Source organism: Tamandua tetradactyla, chromosome 8 (assembly GCF_023851605.1).
Source record: "Tamandua tetradactyla isolate mTamTet1 chromosome 8, mTamTet1.pri, whole genome shotgun sequence".
NCBI classification, from domain to species: domain Eukaryota; kingdom Metazoa; phylum Chordata; class Mammalia; order Pilosa; family Myrmecophagidae; genus Tamandua; species Tamandua tetradactyla.
In genome coordinates, this window is record NC_135334.1 from 6,442,735 (window position 1) to 6,463,222 (window position 20,488).

A 20,488-nucleotide genomic window follows, 5' to 3' on the forward strand; every position below is an offset into this window, starting at 1 on the left:
TGTTCAATCAACTATCTACATAAGTTATATTAGGAGATGCACTAGTCAAAGTATAGATTTGAACCAAATAAACATTTTTTGCTTTAGTCTCACACATAGGTTGAAATTTTAAAATATTAAGTACCATCTATTTTCAGCACACTGCAGTAATGACATTCTTTTGTTTTTCTTCATGCAAAAACATTTTTTAAATTTGTACATTTAGTCACTATCATTATACCCTCTAGGCATTCCTAGATTACACCATCTCAATCTTTATCGTCTGTCTTTCTTTGTGATTTCATTTATGCCCCAGGCCTCCTCCCTTTGTTATTCTCACATGCAGCTTCATTCAGTGTTCTAACATTATTGTATTACAGTTAGGTAGTATTGTGCTATCCATTTCTGAATTTTTACAATCAGTCCTGTTGCACAATCTGTATCCCTTCAACTCTAATTGCCCAACATCTACCCTGTTTCTATACTTGATTCTTGATGGTCTCTGTTACCAATAGAAATTCTCCAAGTTCTCCCCCTCATTTTTGAAAGACAGTTTTGCTGGATATAGAATTCTTGGTTGGCAGTTTTTCTCTTTTAGTATCTTAAATATATGATACCACTGTCTTCTCTTCTCCATGGTTTCTGCTGAGAAATCTACACATAGTCTTATTGGGCTTCCCTTGTATATGATGGATTGCTTTTCTCTTGCTGCTTTCAAGATACTCTCCTTCTCTTTGATATCTGACATTCTGATTACCAAGTGTCTTGGAATATGTCTGTTTGGATCTATTCTGTTAAGGGTACAGTGTAATTCTTGGATCTGTAATTTTAAGTCTTTCATAAGAGTCGGGAAATTTTCAGTGATTATTTCCTCCTCCTTTTCCCATCTTTTCTCCTTTTGGTTCACCCAAAACACGTATATTTGTGCACTTCATGTTGTCATTCAGTTCCCTGAGTCCCTGCTCCTATTTTTCCATTCTTTACCCTATGTTTTCTTTTGCTTGTCAGATTTCTGGTGTCCCATCCTCCAGTTCACTAATCCTATCTTCTGCCTCTTGAAATCTAACATTGCAGGTTTCCATTGTTTTTTTAATCTCTTCTACTGTGCCTTTCATTCCCATTAGTTCTGAAATTTGTTTTTTCAGACTTTTGATTTCTTCTTTTTGTTCATTCCTTGCTTTCTTTATATCCTCTGTCAATTCATTGATTTGATTTTTTATGAGATTTTCCATGTCTGTTTGAACATTCTGAATTAATTGTTTCAACTCCTGTATCTCATTTGAATTGTTGGTTTGTTCCTTTGACTGGGCCATATCTTCAATTTTCCTAGGATGATTTCTTATTTTTTTCTGGTGTCTAGGCATTTAATTACCTTAATTAGTTAATTCTGGAGATTGTTTTCACTTTTTTTAACCTGGTATTTTCTTGCTAGATGACTTTGTTGTCTATCTGTTCTTTGACATATGGTTCAGCTTATTCTAGACCTCCAGCTGAGGTTTTGTTTAATAGATCAGAATTTTTCAGTTCTTGTTTTCTTGTTTCTTGCCCTGCCTCTATGGTGCCTTTTTTGTTTCCCACTTAGGAGGGTCTGTTTAGGTATTATAGACCCCACCCAGATTTTCCCAGACCAAACTGGCCTTCTCTCAGGTATGAAGAGTCACCTGCATCAGTTTTCCCTGAGGGTGAGACCCAGCAGGTTGAACGACTTTCCTATGAAGCCTCTGTACTCTGTTTTTCCTATCCTGTGGCATTTTTCTGCCTGCAGCTCCCACCAGCATTAAGTGATGTGGTACCTTTAACTTCACAGACTCTCCCTGCTGGGGGTATGGTTGAGACAGAGGAGAGGTTGTAGGCTGGCTTTAATAGCTTTACTTTTCCAGACCCTGGAGTCTGAATTCCTTGAGAGAGAGATTCCACCTGATCTGGGCCCCACCCCTCTCCTGGGGAAGGCATAGCCTCCAGACACACACTCAAAGAAGCTTAATTCTGCCTATGCCTGGGGCAGTTGGAGCCTGAGGAACTCTGCAGTTGTATCCAAAGAGTAGTCAAGCTGTAGAAACACAGCCACAAAAAAGAAAAAGAAAAATCCTTTTCAGAGCAAGACCCTCCTTCCTCGAGTTTGCCAATCAAGATCTTAAGTTGGTATGTTGCCTTGTGGATCTCTAGGTCCTCTGTGCCTTCTCCTTTCCTTCAGGGCCCAGACCCTTTCAAGCATTTTGTGCTATCCGATCCAAAAAAACCTCTGATTTTTTTTTTTCCTTTTTTCTTTTTACATCAGCCCTGCTCCCTCTGCCCTGGAGCAAAAACCAGCCACCTCAGCTTTTATTCCAGGTTCAGCTGAGCTGGGGGCCTATTTTTAGTAGTCAGAATTTGTTAATTCCACAATTGGAGCTTGTTTGCGCTCAGCCCCTGCTACTAGTAAAGTTTCTTTCCTATCCCCTCTGGGAAGCAGCCTTTGGGGGAGGGGTGCCAGCACGCCACGTCTTGGGGAACTCATGAGTCTGGGTGGTCTTGCAGCCCGTCCAGCTTGTCCAGACTGAGGTACGCTGTATGTCCGGTCACCGACGTGGCCCCAGCAGTTGTTCTGTTGTACTGTTCCTGGCTATTTACTGGCTGCTCTGGAAAATGAACTAAATCCCACACCTTGCTAAGCTGCCATCTTGGCCCTCTATTCAATTTTAAATAGTTTTATTCACACACCATACAACCCAACCTAATTGTATGGATGTGCCTTCTCCATCTTACTCTATCTGAATACATTTCCTTTTTTCCCCACACAGAATCCATACCCCTTTCCCAATTACCCTGCCTGTTGACATTCAGCTTTGTCATAATTCTTTGTTACATTCAGTGGAAGCATATTACAACATTACTGATGACACTAGACCCTAGTTTATATTGATTGTACTTTTTCCCCTGTATACTGTTTTGAACACCCTGCAATACTGACATTTGTCTCCCTCATGCAAAAACATCTTTAAATTTGCATATCACTCACCATCCTTGTACACTCTAGGCTTTCCTAAATTATACCTTGTCGGTCTTTATCCTCTATCTTTTCTTCTGGTTTCATATGTGCCCCCAGCCCTTCGCCCTCTGTCATACTCGCATTCATCTTCATTCAGTGTACTTATATTATTGTGCTACAATCAAGTAGTATTGTGCTATCCATTTCTGAATTTTTAATCAGTCCTGTTGCACAGTCTGTATTACTTCAGCACCAGTTGTCCAATCTCTGTTCTGTTTCTATGGGTAATGTGGATTTCAGTGAGAGTAGGAAAGTGTCATATGCAGGGATGAACCATAAAGATCAGCAGGCTGTGTTGAAGGCCCAGTAGAGGCACTCAGCACTAATTTATAGCAGTGCCCTTTGCTTTTTTCAGTGTTTTTCTCTGATGGCCCTCAGCTGCCTGAATTCAAGCAAAAGAAAATACATAGTTTAGGATTTGAGGGCTTTTTTTTTAAATAACTTTTTATTTTGAAAAATGTTCAAATTTACAGAACAGACAAACCTACATACAGAGAACTCCAACATATCTCCCCAGATACCCAGATTCAGCAACTTTTACCATTTTGCTACATTTGCAGTGTCTTTCTTTTTTTAAAAATCTGTTTTCTAAACATTTTAGAATAGGTTGTAAACATCATGTTTGTTGAATACATACTTCCATGTACATTTACTAAGAACAAGGAAATTCACTTATGTCACCACTTTAAGTGCAGTTACCAAGTTCAAGAACTTTAAGATTGATACAAAGCTTACTGTCTCTGCTTCAGTTTTGTCATGTCTCAAAAACTTCTTTTTGAGCATTTTTCCTACATGATTTTCAGTCCAGGATCATATATTACCTTTGGTTGTTATTGTCTCTTTAATCTCTCCCTTTCCTTTTTTTCTTCTTTCTTTCTTTTTTTAATAATTTCATTTAAAAAACATGTAATTCATCCTTAGTGTATAATCAGTGGCTCTTGGTATAAGCACATAGTTATGCATTCATCACTGTTAGTATGTAAACATTCTCATTTCTTCCAAAGGAAAAAATTAGCATACCTCTTATATCCCCCTGACATTGACATTGACTTTGGTATAGTGCTTTTTTTTAAATTAATGAAAAAATATTACAGTGTTGCTGTTAACTATAGACCTTAGTTTACATTAATTGTATTTTTCCCTTTATTACACCCTATTATTAACATCTTATGATAGTAACCTATATTTGTTCAAGTTCTTCCAAAAACTTTCTTATATTTATATAATTAACTGCCATTGGTGTCTGCTCTAAGTTTTGCTAAGTTATACAGTCCCAGTTTTTATCCTCTAGCTTTCTCCATTTCTTTTTTAATTATGGAAACAATTTACCCTATGGAGGTCATGAGGTGACGTTCAGGAGAAGCGGTCCAGGGGTAGCGGGAGGAAGGGTGTCCCAGCTAAGGGCTGAGCTCGTGCACAGCACCTGATACGTTAGGTCCCAATACAGCATTCTGTGGTACCAGTGCAGCAGTGAAAGAATGTTGGCGTTCTGAATCACACTTTAGTTCTTAATTTTAGTCTTTGTCTTTTTGTTCTTATAGGCCAGTCTCAAGATAATGAAAAGGAATTAGCTGCCCTCTTCCAGCTGTGGCTAGAAACCAAAGACCAGGCTTTCTGTAAGGTATTGTTTTTAAGAAATACCAGATGATTCTCATTGGGTTTCCAGAGCCCTTAAGTTAGCCACAATTCTTTAGTCCATTTGCTTGTTAATGCTTCCTTTTCCTTTTCTCCAGCAAGAAAATGAAGACTGCTCAGATGCCACAACCCCTGTTCCTCGGGTGTGAGTATAATTCTCGAACATGGGTATTGCCCCATAAACCAGGGTTTAAGGCACTGTCATGGCTTTTTGGTATTTTTGAATGGACCTGAGAGGGATCCTCGGGGTCCCCTGATTTTTACCTGCCTCAGTATGGGGAGGGTGATATCCTCCCAGTAGAAAGAGTGGCTGGCTCCCTGTGGGAAGGGTTCTTAATGGAGGTGGAGGGTTAGGTAATGTGGTACTGCAGTGAGGAGTCTCTGAGGGGTCCTTGCAGATTTATGTACTTCTTATCCCTGTATTAATCCCTCCCCATTTCCCATTGGAGAATAGTTCATCTGTTCCAATTTCTTCACTATGTCTATAAAGAAATGGAGCTTAGAGAAGTTAAATGACTCACTGAAGATTAGTGACAGGGCCCCAATTCAAATTCAAATCTCTTGACTCCTAGCCATGAACTTTTTGCATCACATCGTCTCCTGGTCCTGTTTCCAGCCTGGTTATGGTCCTTTGATTAGATTTCCACATTTCAGCTCCAGACTCGACCTCTTCACACACATGGCAGGACCACTGCTAACATAGGAGTGTAGAACTCATTATCCAGATACCTTCCCTAGGAGACAAAAAGCCACCTTTGTCATTTGACAAATTTGAAGTCTTATTCTTTTGGGGCTGATTTTTTTGTTGCCATTAGATTGAGCTTATTTAGCAGCAGTACTGATAACAAACAGTGAGTAAAAGTGTCAGCCTCTTTTTTCCTCCTATCCAATACCTTTCTGGATTTCTAAGAATCAAGTAATTTTGAAAATACCACTAGGAGTTCCTTGGTAGGAGCTGGAAAGTGGTCTTTTGACCTTTGTAAGAATCAAAAGTACTAATGAATGGGGTGTATTTTAATGTTGCAAAGGAAATGGAAACATTTTGGGAAATGAGTGCTGGGTGTGTAAGAGGGTTGATGGATCTGTGAAATCACTTGCTGTTTCTCAGTTGATGGAAATTATTTTTTAAATTTTTAATTGATATATATTCATATACCACATAAACATCCAAAGTATACAATCGGTGGTTCACAGTATCGTCATGTAACTGTTCATTTATCGTCACAATAGATTTTTTTTTCTTTTTTGTGAAAGATAACATATAAACAAAAAAACAATGCATTTCAAAGCACATCACAATAATTAGTTGTAGAACAGATTTCAGAATTTGGTATGGGTTACAGTTCCACAATTTTAGGTTTTTACTTCTAGCTGATGCAAAATTCTTTATGTTCCAGAAGAACTGACTATGTGGTGCGGCCCAGCACAGGGGAGGAGAAACGGGTTTTTCAGGAACAGGTAAGAAATACCTAAAACCCATTGTAAACCTTTGCATCAAAGAGAACAGTCTGAAAGGGACTCTTGAGACAACATTCTTGAAGGAAATTTAGATCCTTAGATATTTTTTTTGGTAGGGATTCTTTGTAGGGGTGGAAATGGCATGATGAAGGGAATACAAAACACCTTGAGCTTTTCTTCCAGAATAGCAAAACACATTTATATTTAACCGGGTTTTGTTGCCCTTTCACTCAGTGACTGGAGCTCTGCAGACCATGCTTTCTCTCTGCAGTTGGCCCAGTATTCCTAGGGCCCTAGCCCTTTCCCTGGTTTTCCTGGAGGATCCCATTCATGTGAGGGAGCTGAGGAGGGACCCCTTTCCACTTGCAGGAGCGTTGCAGGTACAGCCAGCCCCATAAGGCATTCACCTTCCGCATGCATGGCTTCGAGTCTGTCGTGGGGCCCGTGAAGGGTGTGTTCGACAAGGAGACATCCCTCAACAAAGCCCGGGAGCACTCCCTGCTGCGCTCGGACCGGCCTGCCTATGTCACCATCCTGTCCCTGGGTAGGTGCCATGTATTTATTGTCAGGGCTCCCTGTTTTCACCCCAAAGTTTTTCTCTAGTCCTGTGAACTCTGCATCTTTTTCCATATGGGAAACCCGTTTAGGAAGCTCCAGATTTTAGGAGATGAAGAGGGTGGTCTAGCTCCAGAGATCTATTCCGGGAATCAGTGTTTTTTCCCCCTGGAGTCTGGGCTCACATTCTCTTTCATTCACACCAGCTAAAACAGCATAAGTATAAGGACTTGTTTCTTTTGTGTTATGATTCCTTCAAAGATGGGGTTTCTCAGCCTTTATTGTGCTGTGAATTCTTTTGGAATTCTTTTAGCGTTCTGGTGAAGACTGTAGGCTCTTCTCAGAATGCATGAAATAAAATGAATAGAGTTACAGAAGGGACCAGTCATATAAAGTTGTCAGAATATTAAAACAGATTTATAATGCAGAAGTATATGTATTTCATTATTACACTAAATGATGAAATTTACAACAGGCCTCAGAAGTCCTGTAATTTCCAAGCAGTGATGAGTATAATGATATTTTGAGTTGTCTGCAGCATCTATACTGTGGTATGAAAACAACTGGTTTCTGTTATAGCATCCCAGCTTTGCCAGTATATTGTGGTTTATTACCATTGTTCATAACTGGGGGCATTGCTGAATTTCCAATAAAGATGTAATCCTTTTCCCACCTAAGTTCATGTACCTGCTAAATTTTGCAGTGTCCATTGCCCTTCACTCTTTCCTAAAAGTGCAGAGTAAGTAGGAGACTCAGTGGCAATGTTGCCAGCCACCAGATGGCAGTGCCCACCTAATGCTGAGTCTGGGTTAGACAGATACACAGTGATCCCACCAGACAGAACCCACCAGAGTCAGGAAAGAGACATTGTTCCTCAGGGAAGCCATGCTTGGGTCTTCCTTGTATTTTCTGATTTCCTCAGTGCGGGATGCTGCGGCCCGGCTGCCAAATGGGGAAGGTACCCGGGCAGAGATTTGTGAATTGCTCAAGGACTCCCAGTTTCTTGCACCAGATGTCACCAGCACTCAGGTAGGATGGAGAAGAGATCGTTTCTTTCAGCTTTTTTTTCCAGAGTGGATTTAAGAAAATGTATAAGGAGATATAAAATAAAGTATAGATTTTTTGAGAGAACTGAATCAGAAGGAATAAAAAGGGTATCTCAAAATTATATACAGTGGTGACCTAAAACCCAGGTTCACTTGCTGTGAGTGAACTCCAGATTTGGCTCCAGGCTTTGCTTCATCTCATACTAAAGGGAAGGCTGGTCACTTAACTTAGTTCACAGTGTCTTTAAGTTGAAAACAGATCAGTTTCTCAGGAGTCTTTGAGTATTTCCTGTGTTGCCAAATAACTTATTGAGCTATTGGGAGTACTGCAACTAATCTCAGTTATAATCTGTTTATCAGCTGTGACTTATGGCCAGTGATTCTCTGGCATCCAGATAACTTACCTGATCTGACTTATGCCTTGTTCACCTGTGCTTCTGGTTCTTAGGTGAATACAGTAGTGAGTGGGGCACTGGATCGGCTACACTATGAAAAAGACCCATGTGTGAAATATGACATTGGACGGAAACTATGGATCTATCTGCATCGTGACCGGAGCGAGGAAGAGTTTGGTGCGTGAGGACCTGGGTGCTGTGTCAGACCAGATTGCGGAGGCTTCTGACTTCTTGCCCCAATTCCATTATTCTCTTTATTGGCATTCAGGCAGGAGTCAGCCTGCTGATGAGACCCCAGCGAGGCCTGCCAAGCCACCTTCCTCAGTATGGTAACCTATTCCTGATGCTTACTGTTCTTGTTTACAGAGCGGATTCACCAAGCACAAGCAGCTGCAGCAAAAGCCAGAAAAGCCCTTCAGCAAAAACCCAAGCCCCCATCCAAGGTGGTAAGTGACCTCATGAGAATATTCACTTTAGTGATTTCTGGAATGGATATAAATGGGAATAGGTGCTTTCACTCACCTCAGTGCATCAGAGATTGTAGGGTCATGCCTTCCTTCAGGGGCATCTTCGCTACACCTGCACATGGGTTTCCTTTATTTTCCATTTGCAGAAGTCCAGTAACAAGGAGAGTTTGGTGAAGGTCCCCGGTGGTGGCCCTTCAGAGCAGAGCCAGATGAGTCTCAGCGACTCTAGCATGCCCCCCACTCCAGTCACACCTGTAACCCCCACGCCTCCAGCTTTGCCTACGACTCCTATCTCCCCTCCACCTGTATCATCAGTGAACAAAAGTACCCCAACTCCTATCTCAGAACCACCTAAATCTAGTTCAAGGTAAGCTCCTCCATCTCTTCTTTAGCTTTCTCTCTCCAAAATCTTACTTGTATGTTTAAGTTTTCTTGTATTTTATTTTTCCCCTGGTTTTGCTCATAGTGTTCTTCTGGTGTCATCGCCAACAATGCCCCAGCTCGGAACAATGCTTTCTCCAGTTTCCAGCCAGACTCCCCCAAGTTCTCAGTCTGCTGCCCGGCTCATGGGCCACTCAGGTTCGACTGGACTACCCCAGGTGCGGGTGGTGGCCCCGTCTAGCCTTCCTCCCGTTACCCAGCAGTCCACAGGGTCGACACAGACACTGCCTCAGATGCCAGTGGGGCCACAGATCCGGGTTCCAGCCTCTGCTGCACAGACCAAAGTGGTGCCCCAGGTACAGGGGTGGTGTGGAGGCTGGGAGGTAAAGGCCACTGGGAAACAGGGAGAACAGACCCAGAGAAGTCTGATGGTTCAAGTGGGTACTCAGCACCAAGGGTTCTTAGTTATTGTGTTCATGTCTTCACACCCAGGTCAGCATCTTTATATAGGGTTTTTAACATGTTGAGAATCAGAACTTGAGGGAAGCATAGTGATATACCCAGGCTCATAATGCCAAGACCCTGGTAGAGCTGGGATCTAAATCCAAAAGTTGTGATTCTAAATTTGAGGCTTCTTCCACATAGGCTGTGGTCCTGACCATGCTCTATCTAGTTGTATGATTTATGAAAAGATTCTTAGCCCTTTTGCCTTAGTTTCCTTTATTGTAAAATGAATATAATAACATCTGTTCTCAGTGTATAGGAATGAAATGAGATGTTAAATGTAAAAAAGCATTCTGGAAATTAGGTTGTTCTACACAAATGTAAGAAGTATGCAGTGCTCAACAGATCAGTGAGCTATAAGAGTGCTTAGACTGAATGGCCTGAGGCCATCCAGCTGGGATTAGAAGTACTTTTAGAGAAAAGCTTTCTGGGTGGTAGGTAATACACTGAGAGACTCTGCTGATCTGCATTTTAGTATCTAATTAAGGTTTTGGCCTCATGTTCTAAACTAGACAGTAATGGCCACCGTTCCAGTCAAAGCTCAGACGTCAGCAAACTCTGTGCCACGGCCTGGAACTGGGCCATCGGGGCTTGCAGTGACAGGTCTCCCTGCCTCAGCCAGTCCTGCCAGCAAGCCAACAACTAGTTCTCCTGGAGGTTCGACACCCAGCTCCTCCACAGCCACGGTCATTCAGAATGTCTCTGGGCAGAGTATCATCAAGCAGGTGAGGGGAACTCTCCTGTGTACTGGACGCCCTTATCCTAGAGCAAAGGATGGTGGAGCAGGAGATTCTTAAAAAAAACCTGGTGCCCACAGGAAAAAGACTTGCAATCTTTGACCCTTATTTTAAATATTTCAGGTATGAGCTCCTACCAATGTCAGTGTAAGCTTTATAAATTCTTCAGAGATGTCTTCCACTTCTTTCCATGCAGCTCAGCATTTGGTAAATTTAGAGTCAGCTTCTCATGAAATAATTGAGTTAAAACCCAGTGGTGTAGCTTTATATATATACTATTACTGGCTTTTCAGTTTCACCACTAGTAAAAGTAGACTGTTTGTACTTTCTTGGTTGTGAATACAAACGCGTAACCATTGAACCCCAAACAATTTGTAGGTAGAATAGCAACTAACAATGATTAAAGGGCTTACCCTGTGCTGCCTTATCCTAAGCACTTGATAGATATTAAGTGGTTTAATCCTCGTAACACTATGGGATAGATGTTTGTTATCCCTGTTTTACAGATGAGGAAATGGAAGCACATAACAGTGAAGTATCAATATTTTTTTCATTCAGCAGATATTTATCGAGTACCTGTTGTGTGCCAGGCACTGTCCTAAGTGTTAGGGATTTAGTCACATGTTAAATAGACTGTCCTTGCCTCCATGGAGTTTATATTCTATTAGGGTTAGAAGAGAAACAAATACATAAATACTGCATTGCTGGGTACTAGTAAGTGCTCTGGCAGCCAGTAAGCAGGGTAAGGGCAGAGAGTGATAGTGTACTATTTCAGCTGGGGTAGTCAGAGGAAGCCTCTATGAGGAGCTGACATTTGAGAGAGACATGAGTGAAGTTAGAGAAGGGCCATGTAATGATTACGTAGGTTAAAACATTCCAGGCACAAGGCAGCAAGTAAAAACTGCTTGGAGTCAGAAAGGTATTTGCATGTTTGAGGAACAATAGGAGTGCTGAAGCTTCATGAGCAAGCATGAGCGTTTGGAGATGCGATTGGGAGAGGTTGCTGGTGCTTAAATCAGGTCCAGCCTTCTACAGGCTGTGGCAAGCACTTTGATTTTAATTTAAGTGGGATGGGGAGCTGTTGGAAGATTAGTGCTAGAATGACTTGATGTGGTTTACATTTGAAGAAGCCTCTGGCTGCTGCTGTGTAGAATGGCTGGTGACAACAAGAATGGCAGTGGGGAGACCAGGTCGGAGGCAGTTTCGCTAGTCCAGACAAGAGAGAATGCTGGCTTATATTAGTGGGTGTAGTCACTGGAAGTGGTGAGAAGTGGTGAAATTCTTTATATAATTTGAAGTTAGAGCCAATGCGATCTCTGGTGATTTAATTATTGGTCTAAGAGAAAGGAGTCAAGAATGATTCCCTGGTTCTTGGCTTGAGTAACTGGGTAGATAGTGCTATCGCTTATTGAGAAGGAAACACTAAGGCATAGAGAACTGGAAACTAAGAGAGAAGGTGTCTTCATTGAAGGAGGGAGTCGGCAACTATCCAGTGTAGTGAATGTGTGAGTAAGGTGAAGGCTAAGAATTGACCATTGTCCCTTGGAAGTAGGTAGTTGATGAACTTGATTGCTTCTAGTGGTGTGCTGGCTTTTTGGGAATGGATTCAAGAGAGAATGTAAAATAAGAAAGTGAAGACAGTGAGTAGAGGTGATGTTTAGAGGAGTTTTGCTTTTTAAGGGAGCAAGATTTAGAGCTGTGGGTGGAGGAAGACATGGAGTTTGTTGCTCTTTAGGATGGATATCACAGCATGTTTGCATTCTGATGGCAGTGATCTAGCAGCAAGGAGAAAATCCATCATGTGACAGAGGAAGTCCCTGCATTGGCCAGAAAGGCAGCCTCTATTACTTAAACACATGGGGCATTGGCCTTTGGAGTTAGTAAGTAGTGAGCCTGCCCTGGAAATCCAAGGAATCTGGCCTCTAACCCCCTACTCTTAAACACCAGATCATAAATACCACCTTCAAAGAAAAGGTTGGCACAACTGAGAATAGGCATTGTTAAGACAGCAGGGGAAATGTGAGTGTATATTAGGCAACGTTAAGGTATTGTTAGTTATCTTAGGTATTGATGTGCCATTGTGATTATGTTTGTTTCAATAGTCGTTTTGTAGGTTAGAGATGATGCTACAGAAGAGGTATTGATCAGTGAAATGATATATTTTGGATTTACTTTAAAATATTCCAGCTACTCAGACTGGAAGGATAGATAAACTGCTATTATCAAAATGATAAGAAGTTAAAAACTGAAACACATACCCATGAAATGGAGAGTTGCCTAATTCTAGTGCTCCACTGAGTTGGCATGGAGTCTGTCTTCAGTGCTGTTTCTCCCCACCCAGGTGGCAATCACTGGGCAGCTTGGTGTGAAGCCCCAGGCAGGCAACAGCATTCCACTTACAGCCACTAACTTCCGCATCCAGGGGAAGGATGTATTGCGCCTACCACCCTCTTCCATCACTACAGATGCCAAAGGCCAGACAGTTCTGCGAATCACTCCAGACATGATGGCTACATTGGCCAAGTCTCAGGTCACCACAGTCAAACTGACTCAGGACCTCTTTGGGGCAGGAAGTGGCCCCACAGGCAAAGGCATCTCTGCTACCTTACACGTCACTTCCAATCCAGTGCACACAGCCGACAGCTCTGCCAAAGCCAGTACGGCCAGCGTACCCTCTTCCGCTCCCACTGGCACCACAGTGGTTAAAGTGACTCCTGACCTCAAGCCAACAGAAGCCTCAAGCTCAGCGTTTCGCTTGATGCCAGCACTTGGTGTGAGTGTGCCAGACCAGAAGGGAAAAACCACCACAGCCTCTTCAGAAGCAAAACCAGCGGCCACAATCCGCATTGTGCAGGGCCTGGGAGTTATGCCCCCCAAAGCAGGCCAGACACTCACAGTTGCGGCCCACAGCAAGCAAGGGTCCTCAGTGGCAACTGGGACTGGAACTGTTCATACCTCAGCGGTCTCCTTGCCCAGTATGAACGCTGCTGTGTCCAAGACTGTGGCGGTGGCGTCGGGGGCTGCCAACACCCCCATTAGCATTGGGACAGGAGCCCCTGCAGTGCGGCAGGTCCCTGTCAGCACCACAGTTGTGTCCACATCCCAGGCCGTGAGTAACTTGTGTTAGTGCTTTGCTAAAGTTTCACCCTTCTGTGAGGAAATCTTAGGGACTTTATCACTCCAGTGATTGGGAAGATTCCCTAGGTGGTAGGGCATTGTTCACTGTAGGGATGGAGAGTAGAAGCCCTTTCTAGATCACCTTGTTTGACTCAGACTGATTTCCTTTTTTATATACTTTATATTTTCCTTTGGAATTTTTTTTTTTTGGCGTGGGTGGACTCTGGGAATCGAACCTGGGTCTCCAGCATGGCAGGCAAGAATTCTGCCACTGAACCACCATTGCACCACCTTCCTTTGGAATTTATGAAAGTGTAATACATGCATACATTCTTAAATTAAAACAAAACAGAAGTACATACAGTAAAATACAGAATTTTTTCTCTCCCACCTCCAGGTCCTCTCCTTGAGGGCTAATTACTGTTGGCAGTTTGATATTTTCCTTCTAGTCCTTTTCCTGAGTGCTTTCATACATATACACTTAATTTTTAAACAATATATGTGAGAGACTTTATTCTATGTATTGTTCTCTGATTTATTCATTTAAAAATATTTCTTGGGGGTCTTTCTGGGTCTGACAAGATCTTGACTACATTCTTTTGAATGATTCCATAGTAAACCCTAGAAGGGATGTACTCAAACCATTCTTTACTAAAGTTTACATTTTTACTGTTAAATAATTAGTGCTGTAGTGAATGTTCTTGGGCATATGAATGAACTAGTATAGTATTTCTAGAGCACAGGTTCCTAAAATGGGCCACAGGGGTTTTTGTAATTTAAAGTTTTCATAGATGCTCCAGTTGTGCTACAGGAGGCCACATTAGCTTATACCCTTACCTGCAAGCTTCCTTTTCCCCCAGACCCTCATCACCACTGGCTGTCACCAGGTGTTTCACCTTTATGACCTGTCTTCCTGGTGAAAAGGGATATTCTTTTAAACTTCATTTCCCTATTCTTATGAATATAGACTGTCTGCATAACCTCTCCAGTGGTGAATTGCCTTTTGTATCTTTGCCACTTTTCTTTTGGGGTATTTGACTTTTTCTTACTGTTTTAGGGAGCCCTTTACATTTTGTGGATACAATTCTTTGTATGTGCAGAAAATACTTTCTTCCACTTGGTCAGTTGCCTTTTAATCTTGCATGCAGAACCTCTTGCTCGACAGGTATTTACAATTTTATCTGATTGGATCTATCAGTCTTTTATCATTTCTGGGTTTTGTGCCGTGTACCTTCCTTATGCCAGGATTATAAAGATGCTATCCTTTATTTTCATCACATACTTTCAGAACTTAAAAAAAAAAGTACAGTTGATAATCCACTTGAAATATGTGAATGGCATGAGGTTAAGGTTTTTGTTTGTTTGTTTTGTTTGTTTTTGTTTGTTTTTTTTTACATGGGCAGGCACCGTTGGAATTGAACCCGGGTCCTCGGTCATGGCAGGCGAGCACTCTTACCTGCTGAGCCACCGTGGCCCACCCGAGGTTAAGGTTTTAATGTCATATATTTTACATTGTTTCCATGTAATTGACTCGTTCATCCCTTCCCCACTAAGAAATGTTACCATTAACAACATTTCCACATAGCCTAGGCATGTTTCAGGATGTATGAGTCTATTCTGTAAGTAACCTGGAGATCAGAAACACAGTGCTAGGGAGTGGGGCTCAGAGGAACAGTACAAAATGTGGTTTATTTTTGAAGTGAGAGAGGAAAAAAGGACATATGTGGTCAAAAATAATAGTAATAATAGTAAAAAATAATGTGACTTAAAAGGAAATATTTATGTAGGTTCCTGTATCACAGAAGTTGAAATGAGGAGGCAAGGACACTGCACTTACTGGATCTGCTTTTGTTTCTTTGAATCCTTTTCCTGACTTGGAAAGGGCACATCCAGTGGGATCTATCCTATTATAGTCAACTAGGAAAATAGAACCCAAGAGCACTGGGTGGGGTAGGAAGTATTGAACCATACTTCCTCCCTAAATATCACCTCTACCCACCCCACCCCCCTGAGGCTAGTTAGGCTAGTTCTTGAAGGGACAGTCCAGTTGTTGGTATACATGTGGTCTGAAATATTTTAACAGCCAAGGCCCCCTTAAGTAAGAAGAAGGAACATACCTTAAATGAGTCCATTTGTAGGAATCATCTCATGGTGTCCTGTTGCTTGTTGACATCTTAAAAGTATTTTCCAGTGAGCTTCAAGTTGGGCATAGTCTAGGTGGGATCGCCATGGGACTTGAGGCCCAGTTTTGAAACCAAATGACCAGCTTCTTTAGAACTAGCCTGCCTGGACATGTGGATACCTTTTCTTAGTATCCTATTCACTACCATCCCCTTGAATTATTTTAAAGTGAGAGTTTACCAATGTGTATTAAATGTTATTACCTATATGCATTAAAAACTAGACAGCCTGAAAATACAGCAGTCTAATTTAAGCTACTGTGAAATTCCAGAGACCCAAGATTTTTTTGTTCCTCCTGCGCCTTATTAGTTTGGGGCCTAGACTTTTCACCTAGTTGAATTTATTATTGGTGTCCCCTAATTTACCTCTTATCTCTGGGAAAAACAGAAAGAACCCAGGGCATGTGACCAGTTCTTTGTTCCCCACCAGTAAACTTGCATTCCAGTAAAGCAGCAGCTGTGCAATTAGTAGAGATTAACTCTTGAGTTACTCTGTCCTGCCTCATATTTGTTTTACCAATAGTTATCCTGTACTCAGCATTGTGTCAGGGATTGGGGTTACAGAGGTGAATAAGATGCTGCCCTCTAAGGAGTGCCAAGCCTAGTGCTACAGTTGGGTAAGCACATTCTTTGTTTGTGGTTAGGACTGTGTTTACCTGGTCCTGCAGTTATATATGTCTGCTTAGCTGCTCTCTATAGTGTGAAAGAAGAAGATCACAGACACACTCCATAAGCCTATGACTACAGTAGATGGGACCCTGGAGGGGATGGGTAATAAAGGCACCTGTTGTGCACTCTGCTATAGAGGACACCTTGTGGTTTTCCTTACCTCCATCTTGCTCATGAAACCTGATTGCTTTTTTTTACATAGGGGAAGCTGCCAACCCGGATCACAGTCCCTCTATCTGTTATCAGCCAGCCTATGAAGGGCAAAAGTGTGGTCACAGCCCCCATCCTCAAAGGCAGCCTAGGAGCCAAGTAAGTGCTGCATAGTAGTGAGTACACAAGCTTAGAGGGGTGAGCAGGCAGGCCTTATGGATAGTTCCTTGTTACTGTGAGAAGACAGCTGAGTTTCCTGGGACCTTCCTTGGATATCTTGCATTTTGTTTGTGTGTTCTTCAAGAATAGGTATAGAGCATTCAGTACTGCTTTAGGGTCTGGGGCTGCAGCCGTGATTAAAACAGACAGAAAATACACGGTTTCATTGTGAATAATATTTTTAAAAATATAATCTATACACCATATTGGATGGTGGTCCATATTCTGGAAAGAAAGCAAATAAGTGGGTGAGAAGTGCTGGGACATGTTAGTGAGACAGTACTAGGGATGGCACTTTCATATAGTGGCTAGGGAAGGCCTCCTTGGCCATTGGAATGCACAGATGTGGGGATTCATTGGCTAGGCACTTCCTGGAAGCCTGACTTAAACAGGGATAAAGGGCCTGCTGAAATCAGCAGTTTATGTCACAAGGCTTTTTTAGGAGGAGGGTCTTGTCAGGAGAACAGACCTCTGTGGGTCCCTGTCCATTACTCTTGTTGATGAGGGTGTGGAGGCTGGGGTCACTTTTATCCACCCCACTGGTTGGTTCTAGCTCACTCCTTTCTCCTGCACCAGCAAGTAGAAAAACTGGAAGACATTTAGTCTTGTCAGTTGGTTTGTACTTCAGAATGCTGGAATTTTCACTAGGCATCAAACCTCTCATCTCCTTATGCCTTGCTCCTGCTTTCCCTTCTCAGTATCAGTGGGCTGGGACGCAATATCATCCTGACCACCATGCCTGCGGGCACGAAGCTCATTGCTGGCAACAAACCTGTTAGCTTTCTCACCGCCCAGCAGTTGCAGCAGCTTCAGCAGCAAGGGCAGGCCACACAGGTAAGAACCAAGGCAGTGTGTTGCCAGATCAAGCTTCTTTTGCTTTGTTCTACTCTTCTTAACTGATGAAACCATTTGCATTTTTCGGTTCACCAACTATATGTTGTCTCTTTGTAAACAGGTGCGCATCCAGACTGTCCCAGCTTCCCATCTCCAACAGGGCACAGCTTCTGGGTCCTCTAAGGCAGTTCCCACAGTTGTTGTGACCACAGCCCCATCTCCTAAACAGGCACCCGAACAGCAGTGATGGGGAGAGGACAGTGGCTTCCAGGAAACCCACATCTGGCCTGTCTTTGCAGCTGAAAGGGAGGGAGTGGGCAGTTGCCTCATTCCTCTGGCTATCTTGTGATGGAAGGCCTGCGGGCGGTGATGGCAGCAGTGGCCTCGGTCCTGTAGCTGCCTCACTTGTGGAGGGCGTTGAGCAAGGCCTGTCCCCAAGTGCCCAGCCCACTCTGGGCCAGTCCAGAAGACTGATATGTGTCATACAAGCCACTTTCTCCCCTGAGAGTGGCACAGCTAGGGAGACTAACCAGTTGCCGAGGGTACAAGACAGTGAATGCACCTCTTTCTTTATGTGGATTAGTAGTTTTTAGCTTCTGCTTTTCTCCGTGACTAACGGTCTAGTTAGGAGTTTTGAGTCCAGAAAAGTTTATGTAACTTATTTTTTTAAAGAACTTGTACATCTTTACATGGGCAGTCACCGGGAATCGAACCCGGGTCCTCGGGCATGACAGGCAAGCACTCTTACCTGCTGAGCCACCGTGGCCCAGAACTTGTACATCTTTATCAAATAGAAACCTTGGCTTTAGCCATACCCACCCACCCAAACTGATTATTTATTTATTTGCTCAGAATGATAGATTAGCAAGAGTCTTAGTAAGTTGGGGGGTGGCTGACTTGTTAACTACATATAATTGAGAGGCTGCAAAGTGGTAAAGAAATACAGCAAGTGGGTCAGTGTGGATTATTCCCTGAAATGGGATTGGGTTTGATATCCTGCCTTATTAGAAGATGGGGTGTAGGCATCTTGATGGTGGTGCATATTTTTACCTGCCAGCTATGTCCTCAAGTCTGTTCACACTTCCATTTGGGGCAAGTACACAGAAAGTAGGGGATGCCAGCCAAGATGCTGCTTTTGCAGTGCAAACGTTGTTGCAGTCCAGAGATTATAAAGTTTGCTTTGCTCCAGGGCAGTGTTTAGCAAACTGGCCAGCTGGCTGGCCACCTGTTTTTGTAAATAAAGTTTTATTGGAACACAGCCATGCCCACTTGCTTACATATATCTTTGACTCCTCCTTTTGAATTGGCAGTATTGAGTAGTTGCCATAAAGACAGCATGGCCCTCTAGCCTACAATATTTATTATTTGGACCTTGAAGAAAAATTTGCTGATCCCTGCTGGAGAGTAGATGGCAGGAAGGGTGTGGGGATGCACGGGGGCAGCGACCTGCCTCACAAGTTGCAGGACTACTTCATCTTGCCTGTTCCATACTTCCCATCTCCTCCCAGCTACAGGTCTAGCTCAGAACAATATTTTAAGATGTAAGAAGTAATTAAAGCACTCATGATTAATAGTATATGCCTCTTTTTTATTAGGGCAGGGGTGGGTTGGTAAAGCTTTTCTGCAGTGATAGGGCTTCCCTATTTTAAAAGTAGCCATATTATTTAAAATGTATCTTTAATTTGTGGGAAATTAGTGATTACCGTTTATGGGTTCTGGGGAAGGAAGTAGAGTTGGAGGGCATAGAATTGAAATGGTTGAGTATTTATATAGGGTAGTTGGGTTGGGGTTGGGTGAATGGGCAAGTTGGAGAGGTGTGGATGGTTTAGAGGGTCTCGTTGGCTGCAAAGTTGTTTCCCAAACATCTCACATGATTCTTACAATAATGTATGGTAGATGCTACTGACCCATTTTAAATGTGAGATAATGAAATTCTGAGTTGAAGTCAGAAAGCACCAAAATGTAAATATAGTCTTCCATTTTAATTCACATTCCAGTTCAGCTGGCCTCCAAGGGAAGGATGGCTGCAGTGTGTGGTGCTGAGGCTCCAGGCCAGTCCAGAGCTGGGTGTGGCGATGGGTGTGGGGGGGGGGGGTATTTGGGGGGTTGGTAAGGGGGGGATATCAGCCTGAACTATAAAGGGTGGACAAGAATTGGCTGAGATATGATTGAGTTTTGAGGGTGAGTAAAGAGCTGGCACAGAAATAAGATTGGTAATTTAATGGTGGGAGGTAGGGGCTGCAGTGAAGAAAATAATCGATTCTTTATCCGAGTAAAGGAGAGTGCATCTGAGCATATAGTACCTGTTATTTGGACATCTGTTATTTTTAGGGTCAGATTTCAGTAAGACAGTTCATGAAAGTAAGAAAGTTTCTAAATGAGAAAAGTAGAAATTTGAGAGAGCTTGTCTCAAGTATTTTACTGATGGTTAAAAACAAATCCCTTCTGAATATACTTAGCACATATTTCATAAAAATGGCTCTGGGATTCAGTCTCAACTCTCCCCAGGCTTTTATTTATCAATATCACCTAACTGCTTGTCTCCTTTGTGCATGCAGATATTTACATCCTAGGTAGGGATATAAAATACTGGTGTGTTTGAGGATGCAAATATGGGATTGACTCCCTAGTAAGGATGCCATCCATCCTGTCAGCAGAAGGTTGTAGAATAGGAAATTCTCTACTGGAGTTGTTTGAGGTGACATCGCCAGTGTTTGTTTTGGGGGAAACAATTCCAGAAGAATTTCTGAGTTGCCACCATTGGGCCTCAGAACCTCTAGCTGACAGAGATTGGTAGAAGTATTGAGATCATGTATCTGAGATTGAGTCTGGTGAGTAGTATTGTGATCGGTATGTACGTTACCACCACATCTAAGAGAGTTTATACCAGGGTTGATCATTTCCATGGAGGAATCTCAAAACATGTTGAGAGGGGCACCAACATACATTTTAATAGTTTACATCTGATCTTCACACTCCAGTCCCTCTCAGGAGAAAGCACCACCTTTCCCTAAATTATCCTACCCTTTTAATCTAGAATGGAGATCTTTTCTATGAACGTATAAGACAAGGCATAGGTTCCCCCTTCCCATCGCCAATTGGAAAGAACACGTTTTATACAGGGAAACACAGTA

At 42.6% G+C, this 20,488-nt stretch overlaps 1 protein-coding gene across 6 annotated transcripts in view; it reads left to right on the forward strand.

Moving 5' to 3' along the window:
* Positions 1 to 19,402, forward strand: part of NFRKB (nuclear factor related to kappaB binding protein) — a 46,262-nt gene extending 26,860 nt beyond the window's left edge. For 5 of the 6 annotated variants that reach the window (XM_077112443.1, XM_077112444.1, XM_077112441.1 and 2 more), the window contains exons 13-26: positions 4,549 to 4,628; positions 4,741 to 4,787; positions 6,040 to 6,100; positions 6,470 to 6,644; positions 7,578 to 7,684; positions 8,150 to 8,273; positions 8,463 to 8,542; positions 8,710 to 8,930; positions 9,030 to 9,300; positions 9,961 to 10,173; positions 12,527 to 13,294; positions 16,354 to 16,460; positions 17,219 to 17,354; positions 17,476 to 19,402. In XM_077112443.1, coding sequence (XP_076968558.1) covers positions 4,549 to 4,628; positions 4,741 to 4,787; positions 6,040 to 6,100; positions 6,470 to 6,644; positions 7,578 to 7,684; positions 8,150 to 8,273; positions 8,463 to 8,542; positions 8,710 to 8,930; positions 9,030 to 9,300; positions 9,961 to 10,173; positions 12,527 to 13,294; positions 16,354 to 16,460; positions 17,219 to 17,354; positions 17,476 to 17,601 — 2,516 coding nt within the window. In that variant the 3' untranslated portion in view covers positions 17,602 to 19,402. The remainder of the gene's footprint in view (positions 1 to 4,548; positions 4,629 to 4,740; positions 4,788 to 6,039; positions 6,101 to 6,469; positions 6,645 to 7,577; positions 7,685 to 8,149; positions 8,274 to 8,462; positions 8,543 to 8,709; positions 8,931 to 9,029; positions 9,301 to 9,960; positions 10,174 to 12,526; positions 13,295 to 16,353; positions 16,461 to 17,218; positions 17,355 to 17,475) is intronic. The other variant, XM_077112446.1, reaches the window with a different exon arrangement.
* Positions 19,403 to 20,488: the final 1,086 nt, after the last annotated feature.